The sequence below is a fragment of the Pelmatolapia mariae genome, linkage group LG9 (assembly GCF_036321145.2).
Source record: "Pelmatolapia mariae isolate MD_Pm_ZW linkage group LG9, Pm_UMD_F_2, whole genome shotgun sequence".
Lineage (NCBI taxonomy): Eukaryota > Metazoa > Chordata > Actinopteri > Cichliformes > Cichlidae > Pelmatolapia > Pelmatolapia mariae.
The window spans coordinates 23,242,501-23,262,456 of record NC_086235.1 but is presented as its reverse complement, the minus strand read 5'-3'; the positions used below and the strand labels follow the sequence as shown (position 1 = coordinate 23,262,456).

At 38.8% G+C, this 19,956-nt stretch overlaps 1 protein-coding gene across 2 annotated transcripts in view; it reads right to left on the bottom strand.

The window, feature by feature from the left end:
- Positions 1-19,956, bottom strand: part of tpk1 (thiamin pyrophosphokinase 1) — an 87,418-nt gene that overhangs the window by 35,869 nt on the left and 31,593 nt on the right. For both annotated transcript variants that reach the window (XM_063483827.1, XM_063483829.1), the window contains exons 5-7: positions 15,376-15,448; positions 10,792-10,887; positions 1,469-1,615 (exon numbers count right to left, since the gene is read on the bottom strand). In XM_063483827.1, the coding sequence (XP_063339897.1) occupies positions 1,469-1,615; positions 10,792-10,887; positions 15,376-15,448 (316 nt within the window). The remainder of the gene's footprint in view (positions 1-1,468; positions 1,616-10,791; positions 10,888-15,375; positions 15,449-19,956) is intronic.

Genomic DNA, 19,956 nt, shown 5'->3' with positions numbered 1-19,956 from the left:
GCGACACCCTGAGCCAGCTATAGAAACCACATGACTTGTGCACATTTCCCAAAGACAGCATAATAAAACTTTGACACTTCATTTGGGAGACAAAAAGTAAAACAAACAGACGCAACCCTGATTAAATCAGTTCATCCCTGAGTCACAGATATACACTGATTTAATCAAGACGAAGAGGCATGCCTCATACATTTCATACAGTGTGCACGTTTAATGGGATACTGCAGTTATGAGCAGCTTGAATGGTATGTGCTGGCTCTGGTGACATAATCCCCAAATTTGTGAAACAGAAAAAAATGTAATTTAGTTCTGGTCATCATTTGTTTTTGGTGTGCAGCTTGCATACAAAACGTGAACTCCGTATGTGCTGATTGTGCCAAACACTGAAACGAAGCACTTAACGAACCTGCGATTGCACGAAATATGTGTGGTGAGGATATTTGGCAAAAGTTGTAAACACTTCAATTACAGATGTAACTTGAACAAATAGCACTGGGCTTTTCGAAGGTTGCGTTCACCTTCATGTACAGGCGTCTGCGTTCATCAGTCGCTGGCGAATTGGAGTTGCGTTGACAAACGAGCTTAATTTACCTTCACTGAAGTAAGATTAATTGGAGGTGTCGAGGTATGAAGCAGCAAATGACAACACGCCTTTGGAATAATGACAAGAAGTAGGGAGAGTGTGTATGAGAGAGAGGTTTACTTAAGGTGTTACAAGGTGTCATCAGGAAGTGAGTGACTGTTAGTTGTTTGTCCCGAGGACCTCTCAAATAAACAACACTGGGGACTACGGAGAGAGTGGGGGGGGGTTAACACATGTCCCAAATGGCGGTCATTCAGCCTACTTGTAAACTCAATCATGTGAGAAGAGCATGAGAAAGTGGTTAGCATTGAGGGAAAACAATTTAGGAGCATCAAAAGAGATTCGCTCACTCTCATTCACAACAGCAAATTGGGGCACCATAAGAGCAGAGAAGTGTGTGTGTGCGCACACGTATGTGTGTCCTCTTGAAGTGATTACTTAACAAAGAAACAAAGTGTTCAACACTCCAATCAAGGTGGAAGCAGACCAAGGAAAAGAACATTTTTGAGAAAGAACAGAAAATGAAGGGCTGGGTGAGGGGTGATTAGAAGAACTGGGAGACATTGTGCTCCCCTGGTAGCATAGTGTGGGTAAAATACTAGAGGTCTCCTTGTGTGTGTAGTGTTTATAATGCAGCTTAAGAAAAGATAGGGTCCACCCTTCAGCTTTATGAAAAATGAAAGGAAAATGTGCTTTGTAGCTCAAAAATGCAAAAAAAAAAAAAAAAAAGAAAAAGAAAAGAAAAAAAAATAGAAAAAGTGGAGGGGAAATTTTACATTTTACATTAGCATGTGGATGTTAAGGGCAAGTAGCTGGACCGGTAACTTTATTTACCTACAATACCTAAACGAATTGTGGGTTTTTTGTGGGTTTGTATATACTCACAGGTCTGAGTAGATATGCCAAGCTTTTTCCCTGTATGATCAACAGTGGGAGTTGTGTCATTGACAGAGCGTGGTAGAGGGTTTCCACAGATGCCATGGCCTGGTCAAATCTGCCCGCCAGACCACCCAGTGTCACTATTGTATCCACCTGGAAGAGCGACAAGAGGTTAAGAAAACTCTAAAGCAGTCTGTGGAATGACGTTAGTGTTTGCTTTGCTTCAATTAACATGCCATCAGCAAAACGACAGATGTAGCTGTAGAAAACAAAATATGATTAAAAACAACTACAGTGCATGCATTTTGGTCAAAATAAATCACACTTCCTGACTGATACTATGTGATTTGGGGAAAAAATATGAATCATGAAAACATTATGAAATGTAGGGGTTTGTAAATGGACGACTTGTACAAATTATCATGTTAGTTAAAATGACTGTAATTTGTCTGCTAACCAACAAATTTCAAAGAACTTCTCAGTAAAATGAGTAATACCCAGCTATTTTCAAGAATGAACTATAGGAACAAGTAGGAAACTGAAAGGACGCATCTTCCATCTATGATCTGGTTGCACACATATTCTACTTTCCCAACAAATGCCATTAAATTTGTCTAGCAGTACATGTTAAGTCAAAGAAACAAAAGAAGGGCATTTGGAGAGCAAAACACTTTAACAAGGCCAGTGCCCTATCTTGGCTTTATGTAATTCTACTGACAGACAGACACACAAACAATAAACAGAACACCTTGGCAGAGAAACAAACACCAAGGAACTCAGAAAAAGAAATAAGATGGACAACAGATTAAAAAAACAAAGTAAGCTGCACTGTCTGTGTATAAATGTGAAGCATTAAACCAAAGGTAGACAAAATTATTATCAGGAACTTGTTAAAAGCAAATAAATTGCTATTTCCTGGAACTTCAAAGTAAGTTCAAAAAAAGGTTCCTCTTAACTTTGTTGCAGGACTTTGCTATAGAACAACGTATACGGCTCTGAGCAGCTATATCCTCATACAAAGTCTCCAAGCAGTCAAGCACCAGTGCTGCCAGCCTTAACATCAGACAGAGTCTAAGGGGCAAAGGTGCTGTCACATCCTGACTGACCGTCACACCAACGTGAAAAATGTTCCAATGAACCATCAATCATACAGTCTTCGATGTTTGCACTTCAACCACATACAGCATAGAAATACTAGGTAATACGAGGCATTCCTATTTTCATTTTTCACCAACCAGCGGATAGCTTTGACTGCAGAACATTTGTGACATCCAATAACCTTATAATAAAAAGGTTATTTCTCTGTTTAACAATTTCTGACTTTAAAAATTTACAGTGAAGTGAAAAGAAAACTTTTTAACACCTTCGAACAAGCAAACATTTCGTACCTCTAGCCTTAACAAGGTACATTAAACACATTTATTTAACAAAAAGAAAAAAATACATGAGATATGTACAGTTGCGTAACTGTCCACCAGTGTCAGACAAAGTCATGTTGAACTATCTGGCCACTTTTCCATACAAAATATGTTCAGCTTCAAGATGATTAATGGTTGCCTTAAATGCCCTGTCCCTTATATTCCCTGCAATATTTATTTTAAATTCAAATTCGGGCTTTAACTAGGCTGTTCCATAACCCTTCTTTCTTTTTTTCCTTTTCAAACTATTCCTTAGCGGATATGAAAGTGTGCTTAGAATCATTATCCTATCCACTTCTCGTTCAACTTCAGCATGGAGACAGATGGCCTATTATCTTCAAGTAGTTTTGGATATGAAGCAGAATTCATAGATGAATCAAAGACCAGTCCCTGAGGCGGTGAAACAAGCCCAAACTACAACATTTCCACCACCACGTGTCCCAACTGCCATGAAATTATCCTAAAAGGCTGCCTTTGGTTTGTGCCCAACATATCAACTGCCATTATAGCTTGGATTCATCTATCCAGAGGTTATTATTTCAAAGGGCCTGCTCTTTGGCTTTGTTTTAATTTCCTAACTATTTTATTTTTTCTAATATAATTTTTATAAATGCAGGTTAATTTTTTTATAGTCTTTTCCCAGTTGCAGAAACACGCACATTTGAGACCAACTTTGCAGGAATTAATGTACCTGCGGATTCTGTGATACATTTTTCATATTCTTGGAGACTCCTTTTTGCATCAGAAAGTTTGCTCCTGGGCTGAAGTTGCTAAGGCAACTAATGCTGCACAAATTGGGACATTTGAAATCTATGCTACTTTTAGATGATATTCCTCAAAGTGGAATGCTTAATTTCCCAGGCTCCATACATATATAACCATTTTTTCTGAAGGCCTTGTATAAGTGTGCATCTGTGTCAAGCAGTAAAGCTAGGCAGGGAGTGCAGGAGAGCTGAGAGAGTGAAGTGGTTACTTAAGTTGAGAACAACTTGAAACAATTTTGTATATATTCTTATATATTTTTTGTACACCACCAAAATGGATTTTAAATTAAACATCATAACAGGCCAACATGCACACTTTCAGCTTTAGCCTAAAGTGTTTACAAAAGTATAACATTAACTGTTTAAGAATCACGACCGTTTTTATACATAGTCATAATCACTCATTTTCAGAAGCTCAAAAGTAATCGGACAACTGACTGGCAAACAGTTTCATATACACGTGAGGTCTGTTCCCTTAATAACAAATTAAGCAGATAAAAGATCAAGTGTTGAACTTGCATATGGTAGCAGTTTGCTGGAACTTTCAATATGAAGTCCAAAGATATATTGATGTAATTAAAGGTCATCATTAGCTTGAAAAGCCTAAATAAACCCATCAGAGAGATAGAAAACACATGATTTGGCCACAACAATGGCCAAATCAACAATCTGTTACAATCTGTTTTCTTAGGAAAAAAGAAATGCAAAGGTCATCTCAGCAGCACCAAGAGGTTTGAAAGACCAAGGGAGACAACTAAAGCAAATGATAACAATTAAACCAGGTCACTTATTTTTCCTGATGATACAACTATTGATAGAACTAGCAGACTTTTGATAGAAATCTCTGATCAGATGGATAATGACCTAAAGCATACTGCAAAAGCAACCCAAGAGTTGCTCAAAGAAAAGAAACTAGATTGACTGACTTGGCAATTGAAGATCTGAATAATGTTCCACCCAATGCAGCATGCTTTTCAATTACAAAATACACAACTGAATGCAACAAAGACACACAAACAAGCAACAAATGAAGGTAGCTGCAGTAAAGGCCAAGCAGAACATTCAAGGGAGGAAACACAGCATTTAGTAATATCCATGGGTTCTAGACTTCAGGCTGTCATTGACTTGTAAGTCTTTAAAATTGGGGTAGTATGTATAAAATTAAAGCCGAGAGTCAAACTTCAATGACATCTTTGGGGTTTTTTTTGTCAAATCCACTGTGGTAACGTACAGAAGCACAGCTACTAAAAATGTGCATTTGTGTAAATACTGTAGATACGATTATAGGCTTATTTTTTATATGTGCGTGTAGGGCTGTTCGATATAACGACATATATGGGATGACGATATAAAAACGTCTATCGTTTCATTTTACGCTATCGTTTGTTTTGTGGTGTCGCAAAATAAACTGTTTACAGCAATATTTTTTCATCATTTTGATGGTCACTGTAGTGGCCAATAGATGATGTGAAACACATTGACTACAATGAAGATTTTTGGTTTCTTCTGTGATGTGGCATAAAGAACATGGACGCATGGATCCATCCTACCTTCTACTGAAGGTTCACACTGGTGACCACAAGATAGCCATGATCCGATGGCTGCTTCCAGCAGGGTAACAGACCACATTGTCAAATCATCTCAAACTGGTTTCTTGAACATGACAATGACACTCAAATGGCTTCTGCAGTCACTTTTGGATGTGGCGGAATTGCAGATTCATATGGATGTGCAGCTCACAAATCTGCAGCTGCTGTGTGATGCTGTCATGTCAATACAGACCAAAATCTCTGACTAGTGTTTCCAGCACGTTGTTGAATATATTCCTTGAAGAATTAAGGCTGTTCTGAAGGTGAAAGGGGATCCAACCTGGTACCAGCAAGTAAAGTGTAAAGTCTAAATAAAGGCCATGTTGTTATACCAAAAAAATATATATATATTTTATTTGAAGCAGAGATGTTGGTCGGAATTAGTAAAACAAATTAGTAAGTATTTTGGTCAAAAAAGTTATCTTGTAGTTTGTACAGAATGTCACAGTTTCTTTGTACTGTGTGGAAAGCTTCTCTTTCTTTTCATTAAATTCAAGCAGCATCAGAAAATATGCACCATCTGATTTAAAAAAGCGCCATGCAAAATTACAGTACCATTATACACGGCCGACCACTGTGTTTATCTTTATTGAATTATGTGAAAATTACACCAGGCTGCTAAAAAGTAAGCTCAATCAATACCACACAATTCAGACTGAGTAAACAATACAAGCGTTGTACATACATGGTTTTTACATGCTTTTGTTGAGTGTTAATTATATATATATTTAATACATTGGAATTAGGCTGTGGTATTACACAGGCAGGACATATAGAACAATATAAGAATGCCCTTGTATTTAATAGCATGTTTAGCCTATTCGTGAGGCGTAAATAGGCTAACTTACATAGTAGTTAAGTCACATAGGGCTGTTCGATATAACGATATATATCGGATGACGATATAAAAACATCTATCATGTCATTTTACGCTATCGTTTGTTTCGTGGTGTCGCAAAATAAACTGTTTACGGCAATATTCTTTTCACCGTTTTGATGGTCACTGTAGTGGCTATATTAATTTGTTAAAGTTCTCTCTTTCTCTTATATTTAATATAACCACACTAAGGATGGACAAGCGACTGTTTTTATGCGTTGTCGTTAGCAACAAGGACGGTAAAACCATCGGGTGTCCGCTTGTTTATTTTCCACATAAACCTTTCACAATAAAGCTCAAGATCCTGTTGAGACTTTTCAAAATAAACTGAATCACGTGAAAGAGTATGCCGAGTATTTACGGATGAGAAGCAAAAAAGAGCCGCCAGGTGCTAAAAAATAAACCTTAGACTCAAACGTTAGAACAGGCTTTTCCCCGCAGCACGCTGTGTAATAAATACTCACAAAGAAAACGGCGGCCGTTACAACTTATGTCTAAAAATGTATCGTTTCATGCATCGGTTAAAACACTCCACTCCAGGTACACGACGCCCAGCTGGAAACACTTCACGCAAGTTGAGCTGCCCAAGATTCACAGAATTTATAGAAAAGGTTACATTTTTGTGATTTATATCGTTATTGGGACGATAGATGTCTTATATCGGGATATGAGATTTTGGTCATATTGCACAGCCCTATGTGCATGCATGCTTTGCCCATTTGTAATTACACTGCAGAAAACTACTGCAGTGTGCCTTTGTCAGCCAAAAAGGCCTTTTTTTTATTACCTTGTTTACTTGACAACAGTGCACTATTACTTCAGTGTATTCAATGTTCTTCATCACTTAAAGGAACTAAGCCATAACTTGTGTTTTAGTTCATAACAGGAGCACAAATTGCCAAACCAAATATGTCATAACTGACTTTCTCCCTCAGGAGTTGCAGTTAAAACAAAACAAAGTGCTGAGATTGAGGTTATTTCAACATCTGGCAGACGCCCCCACATGCAGAGACATCACCTAACTGTAAACAACACTTGGTAAACAAACTCCACTCTGAGAGAGAGAGACAGAGACGAGAGGGGGGCATGGAAAAACACAGGAACATCTTTTCAAGCATTACCTCTGGTCTTAACATGATACAGATATTGTTACTCTATGTGATTTTTCTTTGTGTTAACATATCGCAAGAATGGAACTGCTGAGCAAGTTAGCTTTTAGCAACCGTTACTCAAACCAGAGTCAAAATTAAATTTCTTTCAGGGCTGTTTTTATCTACATACCGACAGCCTACACATTTAATGTTTTATAGCACTACGCCCGTGTCAAAATGTGTGTCAGAGTGGATCATCTACACTCAATGACCAAGGTATACCTTGCTAGTAACGGGTTAGGCCCCCTTTTGCCTGTAGAACTGCCTTAATTCAGAGTTTTAGAATGGTACCTGCTGTTGTAGCGTATTTCCTTCAAAGTTAGATGTGTTTTGCATTCGTAGATGTGCTTCTGCATATCTTTTAGAAAGTGGTTATTTGAGTTACTGTTGCCTTAATATCAACTTCTAGCAGTCTGGATATTCTCCTCTGACCTCTGGCATCAATAAGGCATTTTCACTCAGAGAACTGCTGCTCACTGGATATTTTCTCTCTTTCACACTATTCTCTGTAAAATCCCAGTAGATCAGCAGTTTCTATGAAATACTCAGACCAGCCTGTTTCCTCCCCATTCTGATGCTCGGTTTCAACTTCAGCAACTTCAGTCTTTACCTAAATACATAGAGTTTCTGCAATGTGTAATTAGGTGTATCTGACAAGGTGGCCAAAGAGTCCGTGTGTTTTTGAACAACAGTGGAGGTCTGCAGGACAAAGTAAGGGGATTTGGAGATTTGCTTCATGTGAGACAATCTGTCATTACCACCTGTCACTTTCAGTGCAAATTATTATTCAATAATGAATCCACAGAACACTTATGTATTTTCTTATTTAAGTGTGACCTCTTACCTGCAACAGTAAAGACCCTTCTTCTCACCAATCAATTCAAACATAAACCAAATTCATCTGTGATGTCCTCCATACCCGTGTTATAGCTTAGTAAGAACACATGCCTTTATAATTGTTATGTACAAGAGTGCTCTGACACAATCAGGGTTAGTTCTAAATTCTTGACACTGTGACAAAAATACAGGACACGAAATCTTAAAAAAAATAACAAATACTGAAAAAAGAATGCAGAACAATGAGAAGAGGATGAAAAAATCAAAACAAAACACTGTATTGTGTTTCAACGTCCAATGACACACCGGCTTGCTCAATCTTCGCTTTCCATCATCACTTCTGTTGTGGCAGCTACGCATATCAAAGACTACACATGAATTTTTATTTGTTCATATTTCATGTTTGTTTACTAAAAACAAACCAGCAAGCGGAGCAAGGAAACTCTCATGGCTCAATGAAGAAAACTTCACAAGCTGATTTTATACATTTGGTCACTTCTCTTTACTGGTTGGCTAGGAGACGAGGAGTAAGCAAAAAAAAGAAACAAACAAAAAAAACCCACTTCCATTTATTAAGGATAACAACCAAAGAAAGACTAAAGAAAGTAAAAATGGGGGATTGAGAAGAAATGAGCTAACTAAACAGAGCTGTGAGAGGATAAACAGACCAGCAGACCTATCAGACTTTGGGACACACATACACATGTGCGCTTCTTAGAGAGGAAAACACATGTAAACAGCAATTGAATTCACACACAGAAGAACTAGTTGCCCACAAACACATTTACAGAGATACACACTTTTCAAAGCACTAACACACAAACATAACTACACATATATAAATATATATATATATATATATGTATGTAAACAAACAAACACTAATCTACCCAGCATAATCCCATGGCAACATTTTTTTAGGGAGGATTTCAACCAACACAATATGAGATCAATTGAGTGCTAAGCTGTATGGAGGAAAAACATACGGGGGCTGATAGGGCGACTCTTCAAAGCCCAAACATCACAATGCCCAGTAATCTGCATATGTTATTACTTCATCTACATATCTAATTCATTTAAATGAAAATCAGTGAATCTGAAAACAAAAGAATACGTATAAAACTATCATAAAAAAAGCATTTTATATAACCCATGCCTATTCTAAGTGTTGAAAAGAACAAAAGGTCAAGTAAGAGTTATAGTGGGTAAAGAAAGATGGAAAAGCCTTGGGAAACAAACAGAAAAAGTCATCACCAGCAACTCTTACAGAGAGCCAAAAACTGATTGCCAGGCTCCTATCTCTTGCAGGCAAACAGACGGACAAACAGTGTGTGCCGGTTCAAAGGCAGATTACATATTAGCTGGGGGAGAAAAAAAAAGGGCCCACGGAAAGGAAGGACAAAAGTATAGCTCCTCTTAAAGCCTGGCAGTGAGCAACAGAGTAAAAATGTGACAGCATGTATACATATGAGGTGAATGGTTTCTGTAGCTTAGCAATGTGAAGTGATTGGGACACTAGTGTGTGATTGGAGCAACACTTCTTATGCTGTTAAAAATTCTAGTAAAAGGACAAAAAGAAACAGAGAAAGAGCGAGAGGAAGGCAGAGTCAAAAGATAATGTTCTAGGACAGTGCTCGTCTTGACAATCATCACTATTAGCATTTTTAAATTAAAAACTGTACTGTTTACTAAATTACCAACATTATAGACATTCTGTTGGCATTTTGGGAGTCAGGCTGGAAACTGAATGAATCTCTGGATCGTGTTATTGTCTGCGTGTCTGGCTCTGCAGCAGCGAACTGGGCATGAGGCGCTGAGCAGCCTGTTTAGCTCATTTCAGAGTAGTGCATATCAGCTTGTTGGGAAATCTTTTTACACTTTGAAAAAGATCACAACAAAAGTGAAGTATTTCATATTTTAAAACAGCCAAATCTCACTTTGCATTTTCTGTGTAGGTGTAATGCTATTCCAATGATATTTTTCAGCAGCTATTTCTTCAGGGGACGTTGAGTGAGCATGGATGGTCTTTTCAGGCAAAGAGATTGTTTCATATCCATACACCCACACGCATTCACTACAGGGATTTGCCACAAGAAAACCAACAGTAAAACACTACTGACCTCTGAGCACCTCATCTTAAGTACCTGAAGACTGAATGCCTTACTTAAGGGCACAAAACTGAGGGAGACGTGAGCTTTGCTTATTTCTTTTACCCGGTGCTACATCTGCAGCCAGTTACTGTCATAAAAACTATGATAAAGTGAAATAAAAAAAAAACAATTGTTTCTGAAAGTGATATGTAGATGAAATGTGACTTTAATAAAGCAATATGAACTAAAGCATATGCATTATGTTCATATGTTCATGTTTAGCACAGGGGTACCTATCAAGCCCAATTATCGCCAAATAATCACCAAATAATACTATAGGATTTACAGATTAGGATTTTATGTCCATAATACTGCCTAACACATCTGTCTAATACGGACTTTGACCTTGGCATTGGGGGTATTTGGATAAGCTTTTGCCACCTGCATCCAGGACTTTATGCTGTCTTATAGGACTGGAGTTTAACAGTCATTTTGATAAATTCAGAAGAAAGTGTTTTCCAAAATGTCAAAGAATTCCTTTAAAATATAAACCATAAATATCAGAAGTAAGTCAGAACCATATATGAGTTGTGTGGCATTTACCTGTAGCTGTCGCTTCTGAATCTCCTCCACCATGATTGCAAGACATTTGGTGTAGTCCGTAAGCTCCTGGTCAGCTGTTTCTATCAGCTTGCACCCCTACACACACACAAATATCAATATATAAAAAAAAAACATAAAAAAAACAAGCAGGCAACAAAACACAATCCAACAGATGTACATAAACATAGATAGTGTAACAAATACCTAAGATAAGGGATAGGGGGATAAGAGAAAAACTGAAAGCGATAGGGAGATGGAGAGAGGTATAAATCAGTGTTTTACTGTTGTCTGGCTGTCTTTGGCTTGTGTTGCTGAATAATGTAGAGGTTCCAGTCAGTGGCCCTAAACTACAACAACCATGCTCCGGCTTACTTTCCTTCTGTCTCTTTCTCTCTCTCCACAGTGTCACTTTCCTCCAAAACACAGCGACTTTGCTACTTCACTGACACACACACACACACACACACGCACACACACACGCAGTCATATCACAAACTTGTTCGCTGTGCTCTGTTTGATCCCATCCATCCTCCCTCTCCTCCCCTCCTCTTCCACCAACTCTCCACCCCCCATCTCTCCCTCCCTCCCTTGCTGATGCTTTTCTGTTTTCTCCCTTCCATTTATGCAGAATTATTCACCGTTTGCAAGAAATCTCTGAAGGAACAGCTCGCATTTCCCCATATTTCTGCTTCAAAGGCATTACCATAACAGACTGTTTTTCTCTCACCCCCCCTCAAAAAAAGGCATTTCTCTCTTTTTTTTCAGACAACCTGTGTGATTTTTGTGAAAAGGGTCTAATATTACAGATAGCTACAGAGAGAGCCGGGGAAATCGTGAGAAGAGAAAAAAGGAGAGAGAAACAGCTGAAGACATCAAATAATCTGTGATGGGTGCCTAATCATGTGTGTGTTGTGTGTACGTGTGATGATACCGAATCTGCATTTCAAACTGTAAACAGTGTGCATCAGTAGCATCTGATCAAAGTGACACAGCACAAAGATCGCACAGGCACTGTATTTTGTTTTCTCTAAGGTGTGGGTGTGTGTATGCATGTCTGACTTGCCCTGTATTAATTATTTATTGAACAGCGCTTGTGGGTTGACATTTTGCTTGCTATAAACAATGGAAAGTCCCCTTCATGAAATCATTTGCATTTTATTTTTATGACCTTGAATAGTTGAATCTAAATATGCCTACATGTACAAATTTCTTGCACAGTGAGGTACACAGGGAGTAAAGGCTACAACAAAGAATGTCAAAGGGGGACTCTGGAGAAGCACTTTCTTGTACCTGGACCGTGTTATGTTAAATCTGCAAACTTAGTCACCTACAAAGAATGCAGATTGCTTTGTCCACTTCCAATATCCTCATCCAAAGTTTAATCTTTATGTGTAGCTAACCCTTTTCAAATTTTATTTTTGTGCATTTATCCAGTTTCTAGTAGTTTTGTATGGATTGTTTTTATCATTAGTATTATAACATAGCTATTTTCATGATCACTGATTAATGAAGACTTTTCAAAATATAATGTTGATTTTTAGCAATGATTAATTGGAAAAAGTGAAGAAGATGCTCCTCCATCCAAGCATCCATCCTCTTAACTATTAAGGCCTCAGTTAGGACTGATTGGCTGCCTTGCAATCACCGGTTACTTGAGTGTTCCCCTGAATGGCTGTGAGTGGTTGCTGGTAGTTGCAGTGAAATCACTTGATAAGCCCCACACATCCAGGCTTAAAGGCCGGTCAGTGACCCTGTGGTAACCACCGGTTGCTAGGAAAATTGTATATTCCCTGACTGGATGGTGAGAAAGTTGTTTGCTGTCACTACGTGGAATTAATAACAAAGAGGTGTACGGTGCTGCACTAAAAACCTCCCTGTGATTGTTTAGGTCTGTAGCAGATTGCCACAGCTGCACAGTTGTAGCCTGTTGGAAAGATGCCGATGTGTCTGCAAACATTTGGCAACTATTCGCTAGGTGGTTGTGAAACTGTGAAGACTGCAAACTGGTAGTGGAGATAGTTTTTCTTACTGCTGAAACCAACATGTTTCAAAAGATCTAATATTTACTCTGAAGGCAAACGGGCTCCATTTCAAGTTTGTGTTGCATTTTTTTGAGTTTCACTACTGCTCAGTGCTAAGTTTTTAAGTATTTGCATACAAGTTGGCATTTTCCATGCAGACTATGGCTGACCGTGGCATTGTGCTAGCGACCCAAACAAATACAAGCACCCTATTTGTGACTGATTTCAACTAGCAACAGTTGACAACCTCCAAGAGTCACTTTCCAAGCAGTCAGGGAATACACATTTTTCCCATGAGACAGGACATTGCTGAAATCATTCTCCAAGCTTGTGTGACCCAAGTGTTATCAAATTCAGGGTCGTGAAGGGACTGGAGACTATCGCTACTGAGACTGGGCAAGAGGTGTGGAACACCTACTGGTTAATTTTGAAAACATTTGTGTGGGATGTGATGTATGACTCCGAAAATATTTACTAAATGGGAGTGTGTGAGATTCAACCCAAAGATAAATTTGTATTTATAAATGCTATCTGGCATAGAAAGGGCCTAAAATCCTTTGCAGACTTATATGAAGACAGTCAATTTGTAAGTTTCTCTCAAATATCCACCAAATTTGGCATAGCTGCAGCTCAGTTTTTTCGCTTTTTACAGGTCAGACATTACGTGCAGAGTGTGACAACAGAATTCCCCCAAATGCCTCCGCACAACCCAGTAGATGATTTTTTAACGGTTAACCCAACCTCAAGGGGTATAATATCAACTCTCTACAGCTTAATTTCCAATTTACAATGCTCTTCAATAGCTGCTATCAAATCTAAATGGGAACAGGACCTTACCTTTCATATTACGGATGAACTCTGGGACTCTATCCTTGGTCAGGTTCACAATATATCAATGTGTGCTCGACATACACTTATCCAATTTAAGATAGTTCATCGGGGGCATTGGTCCAGGGAGAGGCTGGCACACATATATCCAGGGGTGGACCCAGCCTGTATAAGGTGTGGGGGTGCTCCTGGTACATTGTTTCATATGTACTGGTCCTGTCCTTCGTTGTCCACCTTTTGGAAATCTGTTTTCCATTCGATGTCTGAAGTCGTGCAGCATCAAATTGAACCAGAGCCACTCTGTGCTATGTTTGGTGCGGTCCAGAATTTGAATCTGTCCAACTCCAGACTCAGAATATTAAACTTTTCATTACTGCTGGCCAGGCGAGCTATTTTGCTGAAATGGAAAGACTCTTCTCCCCCTTCACACACACAATGGCTAAAAGATGTAATGTCCTGTATGGATGTAGAAAAAATTAGATATACAGTTCGAGGGTCTAAAAATAAATTTTATAAACTCTGGTCTCCCTTTCTGGACTTTTTTGAAAGGCCCTCAACTATTGTTACTGAGTAGTCCAAGGAAATACCCCCCCCCCCCCCCGCTCCCCCCCCCCCTTTTTTTTTTTTCCTTATATGAGTTTATTTGGTGTTTTTAATTTTTGTTTGGTCTTTTGCTTTTCTTTGTTGGGCCGCCGGCTGCCAACTATCTGTTATTTTAAGGGTTAGGGTGGGAACAGGATTGAAATTTTGGAAAATTCTGAAGCATTTTTTTTGTATACATTATATTGAAACCTTTGTTTAATAAAAAGACTTTTGAAAAAAAAAAAAAAAAAAAAGTATTTATAAATGCTAAGAGGCAAGTGTTCATAGAAATGATTACATTTTCCTTCGAATATAGGTCACCTGTGTCGTGCACTCCTATATCAAGACTAGACTTTTAGCTGTGCACTGAGCAAGCCAGGAGGTTGATCCCCTCTTTAGCCCAGGGGGCACAAGCAGAATTCTAAATTTTGATTTGCCAGGTGACAGGATGGTTTCCCACTTTGCCTCAGTTTATCTGATGCAGGCACGAACTGTGTTCAGTGAAAACTGGCTTTGAAGCTGTTCCTGAACCCTATCGGATATTTTCACTACAGAATCACGTCTGTCACGTCTAATGCCAGGCCCAAAGGCGCAGCCATTCAGTGACCTCGTCTCCTGCATGATCTCAAGATTCTCTGAATCGATTACTATCATGTAGTTAAGCTGACGATCTTCACAGCCTATGTAATTTTGCATTACTCTTGAAAAATGATTTTGTTTCTCTTTTTCTTACTCTTAAGAACATTTGTTTTTTTCACAGAGTGACAAATTTCTTTCGATCTTCACTTCTACAAGCCTGTTTTCAGAAGTGACAGATACAATGCTTAAAATACAGAATAAACTGCTGAATGTCTCTCTGTGTGTTAATGGCTGGGTATGGTGATTTGAGTGGTCTGTAAGAAGAAAAATGCATTTAACATTTACCATATACAAATTATCTTACTAGGCTTTTTAGACAAACCAGCTGCTCCAGATGTTGAACTATGCTACCCTTTGTTTCTTGGACTAATCTACTATAATTTCTAAGCAACTACTTTTTTTTGTTTGTATCTCCAGATGCTACAGCATGTGTTAGGGACTCTCCCTACAATCCTACTGCTTCTGTATGAACACCTGTAGGTATAAGAGTGTGTGCAAGTTTTGTTCCACTTACCTTGTCTGCATAGAAAGCTTTGACCTCTGCTGTAATGGAATCAAAATCCCCACTGATATAGTCGGGGAGAAAGCTGGATATAAGGACAGAAAGATGGGGGTTAGTGAAAAAGACAGCAGGTTAAGATTGCAAGAAAGACAGAGCCAAGAAGTGAGAGTTAGAGATGGAAAAGAGAAAGGACACTGGGGCATGTGTCAGCTCTTGGATCTGTGCAGCGAGGGAGAAGAGTGACGCCGCCGGGACAGACGAAGAGACATGGAAACTGACAGGGTGAATCTCTGTGGCACCGAGCCTGGCCCTGTCACACACACACACGGCTGACAGAAGATATACATAGATTGATGGGAAAGTACACCCAAACAAACGTGGCAGAATACAGAAGCAAAAGTTCATGTTGATACTCTGATAGTTAGGTGCATAAATGCAAACACATCAACAACAGATTGGATGCAAACTACTCATTAGTCACGTCTAATAAATAGATCACTGAGTTGGTGTCCTTCTCACGCGCACAAGCAAACAGAGCATCATGTACATGGTGTTCAGATCCTGAAATATTCCAGCGCACGGAATGAGTAGATTCTCCATTAGAACTGTGCATCAGTTTAAATAAACACAGGTCACAGTGTGATTGGATGTTTTGATGCATAGGATCAAGTAAAGACTATATTGCACGAGGAAAAGCTGCTCTGAACTGACATCAGTTATATTTTAGAAATGTATGTGAACTAATGATAGGAATCTGACAGAGCACACAAATAAATTGCACGATAGTTGCTTTCAACTAAACTTCCTGTGCAAATCATTTAAGTCTAGTTGAGTTTCTATCTTTAAAGGAAAGTATCAACAAAAAAAGCACTGAATGAATGAATTGAACCATAAGTTAAGCTTCGTTTTAAAATTTTTCAATTAAGCTTGAAGAATAATCACCTCGACTTCCAACTTGTATTAATGCTGACAGCTTATCATTCTGCATTTATTATGCATGAAATAAATGTAAAATGAATGAAAATAAACCTGAGCCACTTTTGCCAATTTCATTCTTGAAAGTTTATGGTTTGGTTAAAGAAGAACACTTTCTATATAGCTGCTTATAAATGTGGATACATGTCAAAAATGCACAAAGGTATGAGACTTACGTTTTATTTTACGAGACTTACATAACCAAGAACTGCCTCCCAGAAAACAAGCACAATAACTCTAAACTAACAGAATGCAGAAATAGCATGTTGATGCATGCAATTAAAATGATTACGAGTGCAAATAAAACTGGTCAGGAGTTTTGGGGGAAAACGAGCGTGCTCAAAATAAACTTTTATATGTATTTCATTCATACGAATTGAACTGTTTTCTGAGGCAACCTGCAATCGAGTGTAGGAATTAACAACCAGCCACTACTGAATAGAAGATTCCTGCCGGAGAGTAACAGATAGCTCTCTGTTTATTCATTTGTGTGTATGTGTGTGTTTATGTGTACCGGGCAAAACCACGCAGGGCTGCAGTGGCTGCTATCTAGAGGCATTAACAGGTCTGACATTACGATTTCATGGTTGGTTGGGTAGCGTGTTTGTGTTTGTTTGTGTGCGTGTGCTCCTCTAGCAAGAGGCGAGAGCGATGTTCCAGTTGGTTGAAGAAAGAGATACATAAGGATTATTCCCTCCTTCCTCAGCATTCCCATTTACACCAACAAGATACAGGAAGACAAACACAGGAAATGTATGCAATCTGCTGCCACATACATGTGTGCGCGCACACGCACACACACACACACACACACACACACACACACGGTTTAAAGACAAACAAGCACAATTCCAACTGAATAAGTCAAAAAAATATGATCAAGGAACAAATTTTTCATCTTGAGATAAACACACAAAATATGCATAAATAGCAGCAAATATGCAGGTACACACAACCAAAGGCTATTTCGCCTCCTTCTTATTATACAGAACGCCACAATTGCATCTTCATTCAGAAATAACCTTCATGTGACAGATGGAATGAGCTGTGACACTGGGTCTGATCAGAGCTTTACACAAACGCATACACACACACACATGCACACACAACCACACGCACATTCCTTTGTGACCTGTGTGCATGACACCATCGGCGGAGAGTAATTGACCAGCCAAGATTCTAAATTCTGTATTTGTGTCCGTGCGCATGAGAGTAAATGCTGTTTGCGTGTTTGCGTGTCTGCATGTTGTGCGCCTGACAGTCTTCACTTCCACTTTAATATTAACTGACACTTTAATTTGGATGGGAAATAGAGCATTTTACCACCAGTTTGTCTGAGCACCGAGTGGCAGGAATGGCTGTGTGACCTTTGCCTGTGTTTGTGTGCGTGTCTTTGTATGTGTGTGTATCTCTTTGTCTGTCAGGCAGCTTGTGCGTCCCTCTCTCTCTGCATCTTGTCTGCCTGTGTTTTATCATGAACAAGTTCTCACATAATGCTCTTCTCTTTTATGACCTCTTCAAATCATCTCACACTTTTGCACTGCAGTGCTAACTTTTCCACATAATTAAAGCGACTCTTCAATCTAAACACTGTCCTTAGAATCAACATCTAAGGACGGAAGAAACACTTTCTTTTTGGATAGATGTGTTATATTTTCCACCTTTCTGTTTCTGTCTTTGTTTTCTTCAAACTGGGTCTCACTGCTTCCATATGACCACTTAATTACAACCAAATGTTGTATATGTTCTTTTATTTTCTTGTAGCTTTCACCCTCTTGTGAATCACAACATGATAAACACTCTTCTCCCTTTTTCAGGTCCTTTTCATCACTTGAGGAGATGTGGCTCTGATTACTCCTCTCATCCATCGCATCTCCCAATCAGAGTAGAAGAGATGATGAAGAGGTGGAGGAATTGCTTTGGATGACATCATTACATGCCGTATACATAAACAACCAAAACCAAAGCGGTATGACATGCATAGCACTCTGACTCACAAGAGCTGATGTGAACAGTACTCACACACACACACACACTTGCATACAAATGTGGACACATGACAAAAAACATTTGACAACAAATCACATGACATTTTTTGGTCAAGTGTTAAAATGGAACCTCAAAAATGACTCTTTGCTTAGAAGATAGGAGGGACAGATAGTGGACGATACAGGCACGGTGCTATTCGCTGCTTTTAAATATGACAACAGGTTTTTTGCATTGTTTTAATTACCTTAACCAGACTGCTGAAAGGCTATTTTTACTATAATATGATATAATATCTTATAATATTTGTTAAGATGCACTGCCTTATGGCGACAGAAAAGCAACAACCTAGGAAGGCAAGGTATACAGAAGAGCATCTCTGAACACATGCTAAACCTTGAAGCAGATGGGCGATAGCAGCAGAAGACCACACCAGGTGCCACGCCTGTCAGCTAAAAGCTAGCAGGAGGGGCACCTTACAGTTTGCATGAGCTCGAAACTGGAAAATAGAACATCATAAAAATGTTGCCTGATCTGATTAGACTCTGTTTCTGTTGCAACATTTGGATTGCTGGGTCAGAATTTGATGTGAACAACATAAAGCATGGATCCATCCTGCCTTGTACCAATGGCTCAGGGTGCTGGTGGTATAATGGCGTGGTGGAAAATTTTCTTGGCACAGTTGGGCCTCTTAGTATCAACTGAATATAGCTGAGCATCTTTTAAATACCACAACCTACCTATAAATACATTATACTACCTACAATAGTACTGATGCTGACTATGTTCATCCCTTTATGACCACATCTTTTGATGGCTGCTTCCAGCAGGATAGTGCACCATGTCACAAAGTTTAAATCATCATAAACTAGTTTCTTGTGTATATACCTAAGTGCATAAACAAAGATGGGTTAATGTGAAGATATAAATTATTAGTTAGTAAAGATCAGTTGCATAATTCATCTTTATGTGGTCGATAACTATCTGGTTTCATAATGGGTAGTTATGCAAGCACAGGCCTTAAAAAAATCAATCAGTGTTAATAGAGTTCTTATTATCCCACTGCAGCAAAGATTCTAATTATCAAAACCTCAAAGCACATGAGTGTGATCTTACTTGCATGTTGGTGTACATGTGTGTCTAACACGTCTACGCATGTCTATATCGACACACCGCAAACCCTCCTGTCTCGACGTGGCATGATGGTGAAAGCATACATGTGTACATCTATAAAATTAGACTTCTTCATGTGTGATTCAATTGTGTCTGATCCCAAAGTTAACAAGTTAAATATCTGCAGGCTTCTAATAACCACACACCTGTCATACCCAAACCACATCTTCTAGGTTTATTAACTCTCTGTATTACTCTTAGGGCTACTAGCTGTACTATAAAAAAAGGACAGTTGTAATTTTAATTATCCTTAATTGCTACAATTCTAATACAATAAACTTAACAAAATGTAGCACACCGCATTATGTAGAAACAGAAGTGCAAAGCTCTCATATTAAAAGGCAAAGCCCAGTTCCCTGTGCTCATCAGCTCGACTCAGCATGTCAATTTCCAACACAGAGCAATAAAGACTGGGGAGAATTTTCAATCAGTCTGTAATAGACAAACTCCATCAGGAGT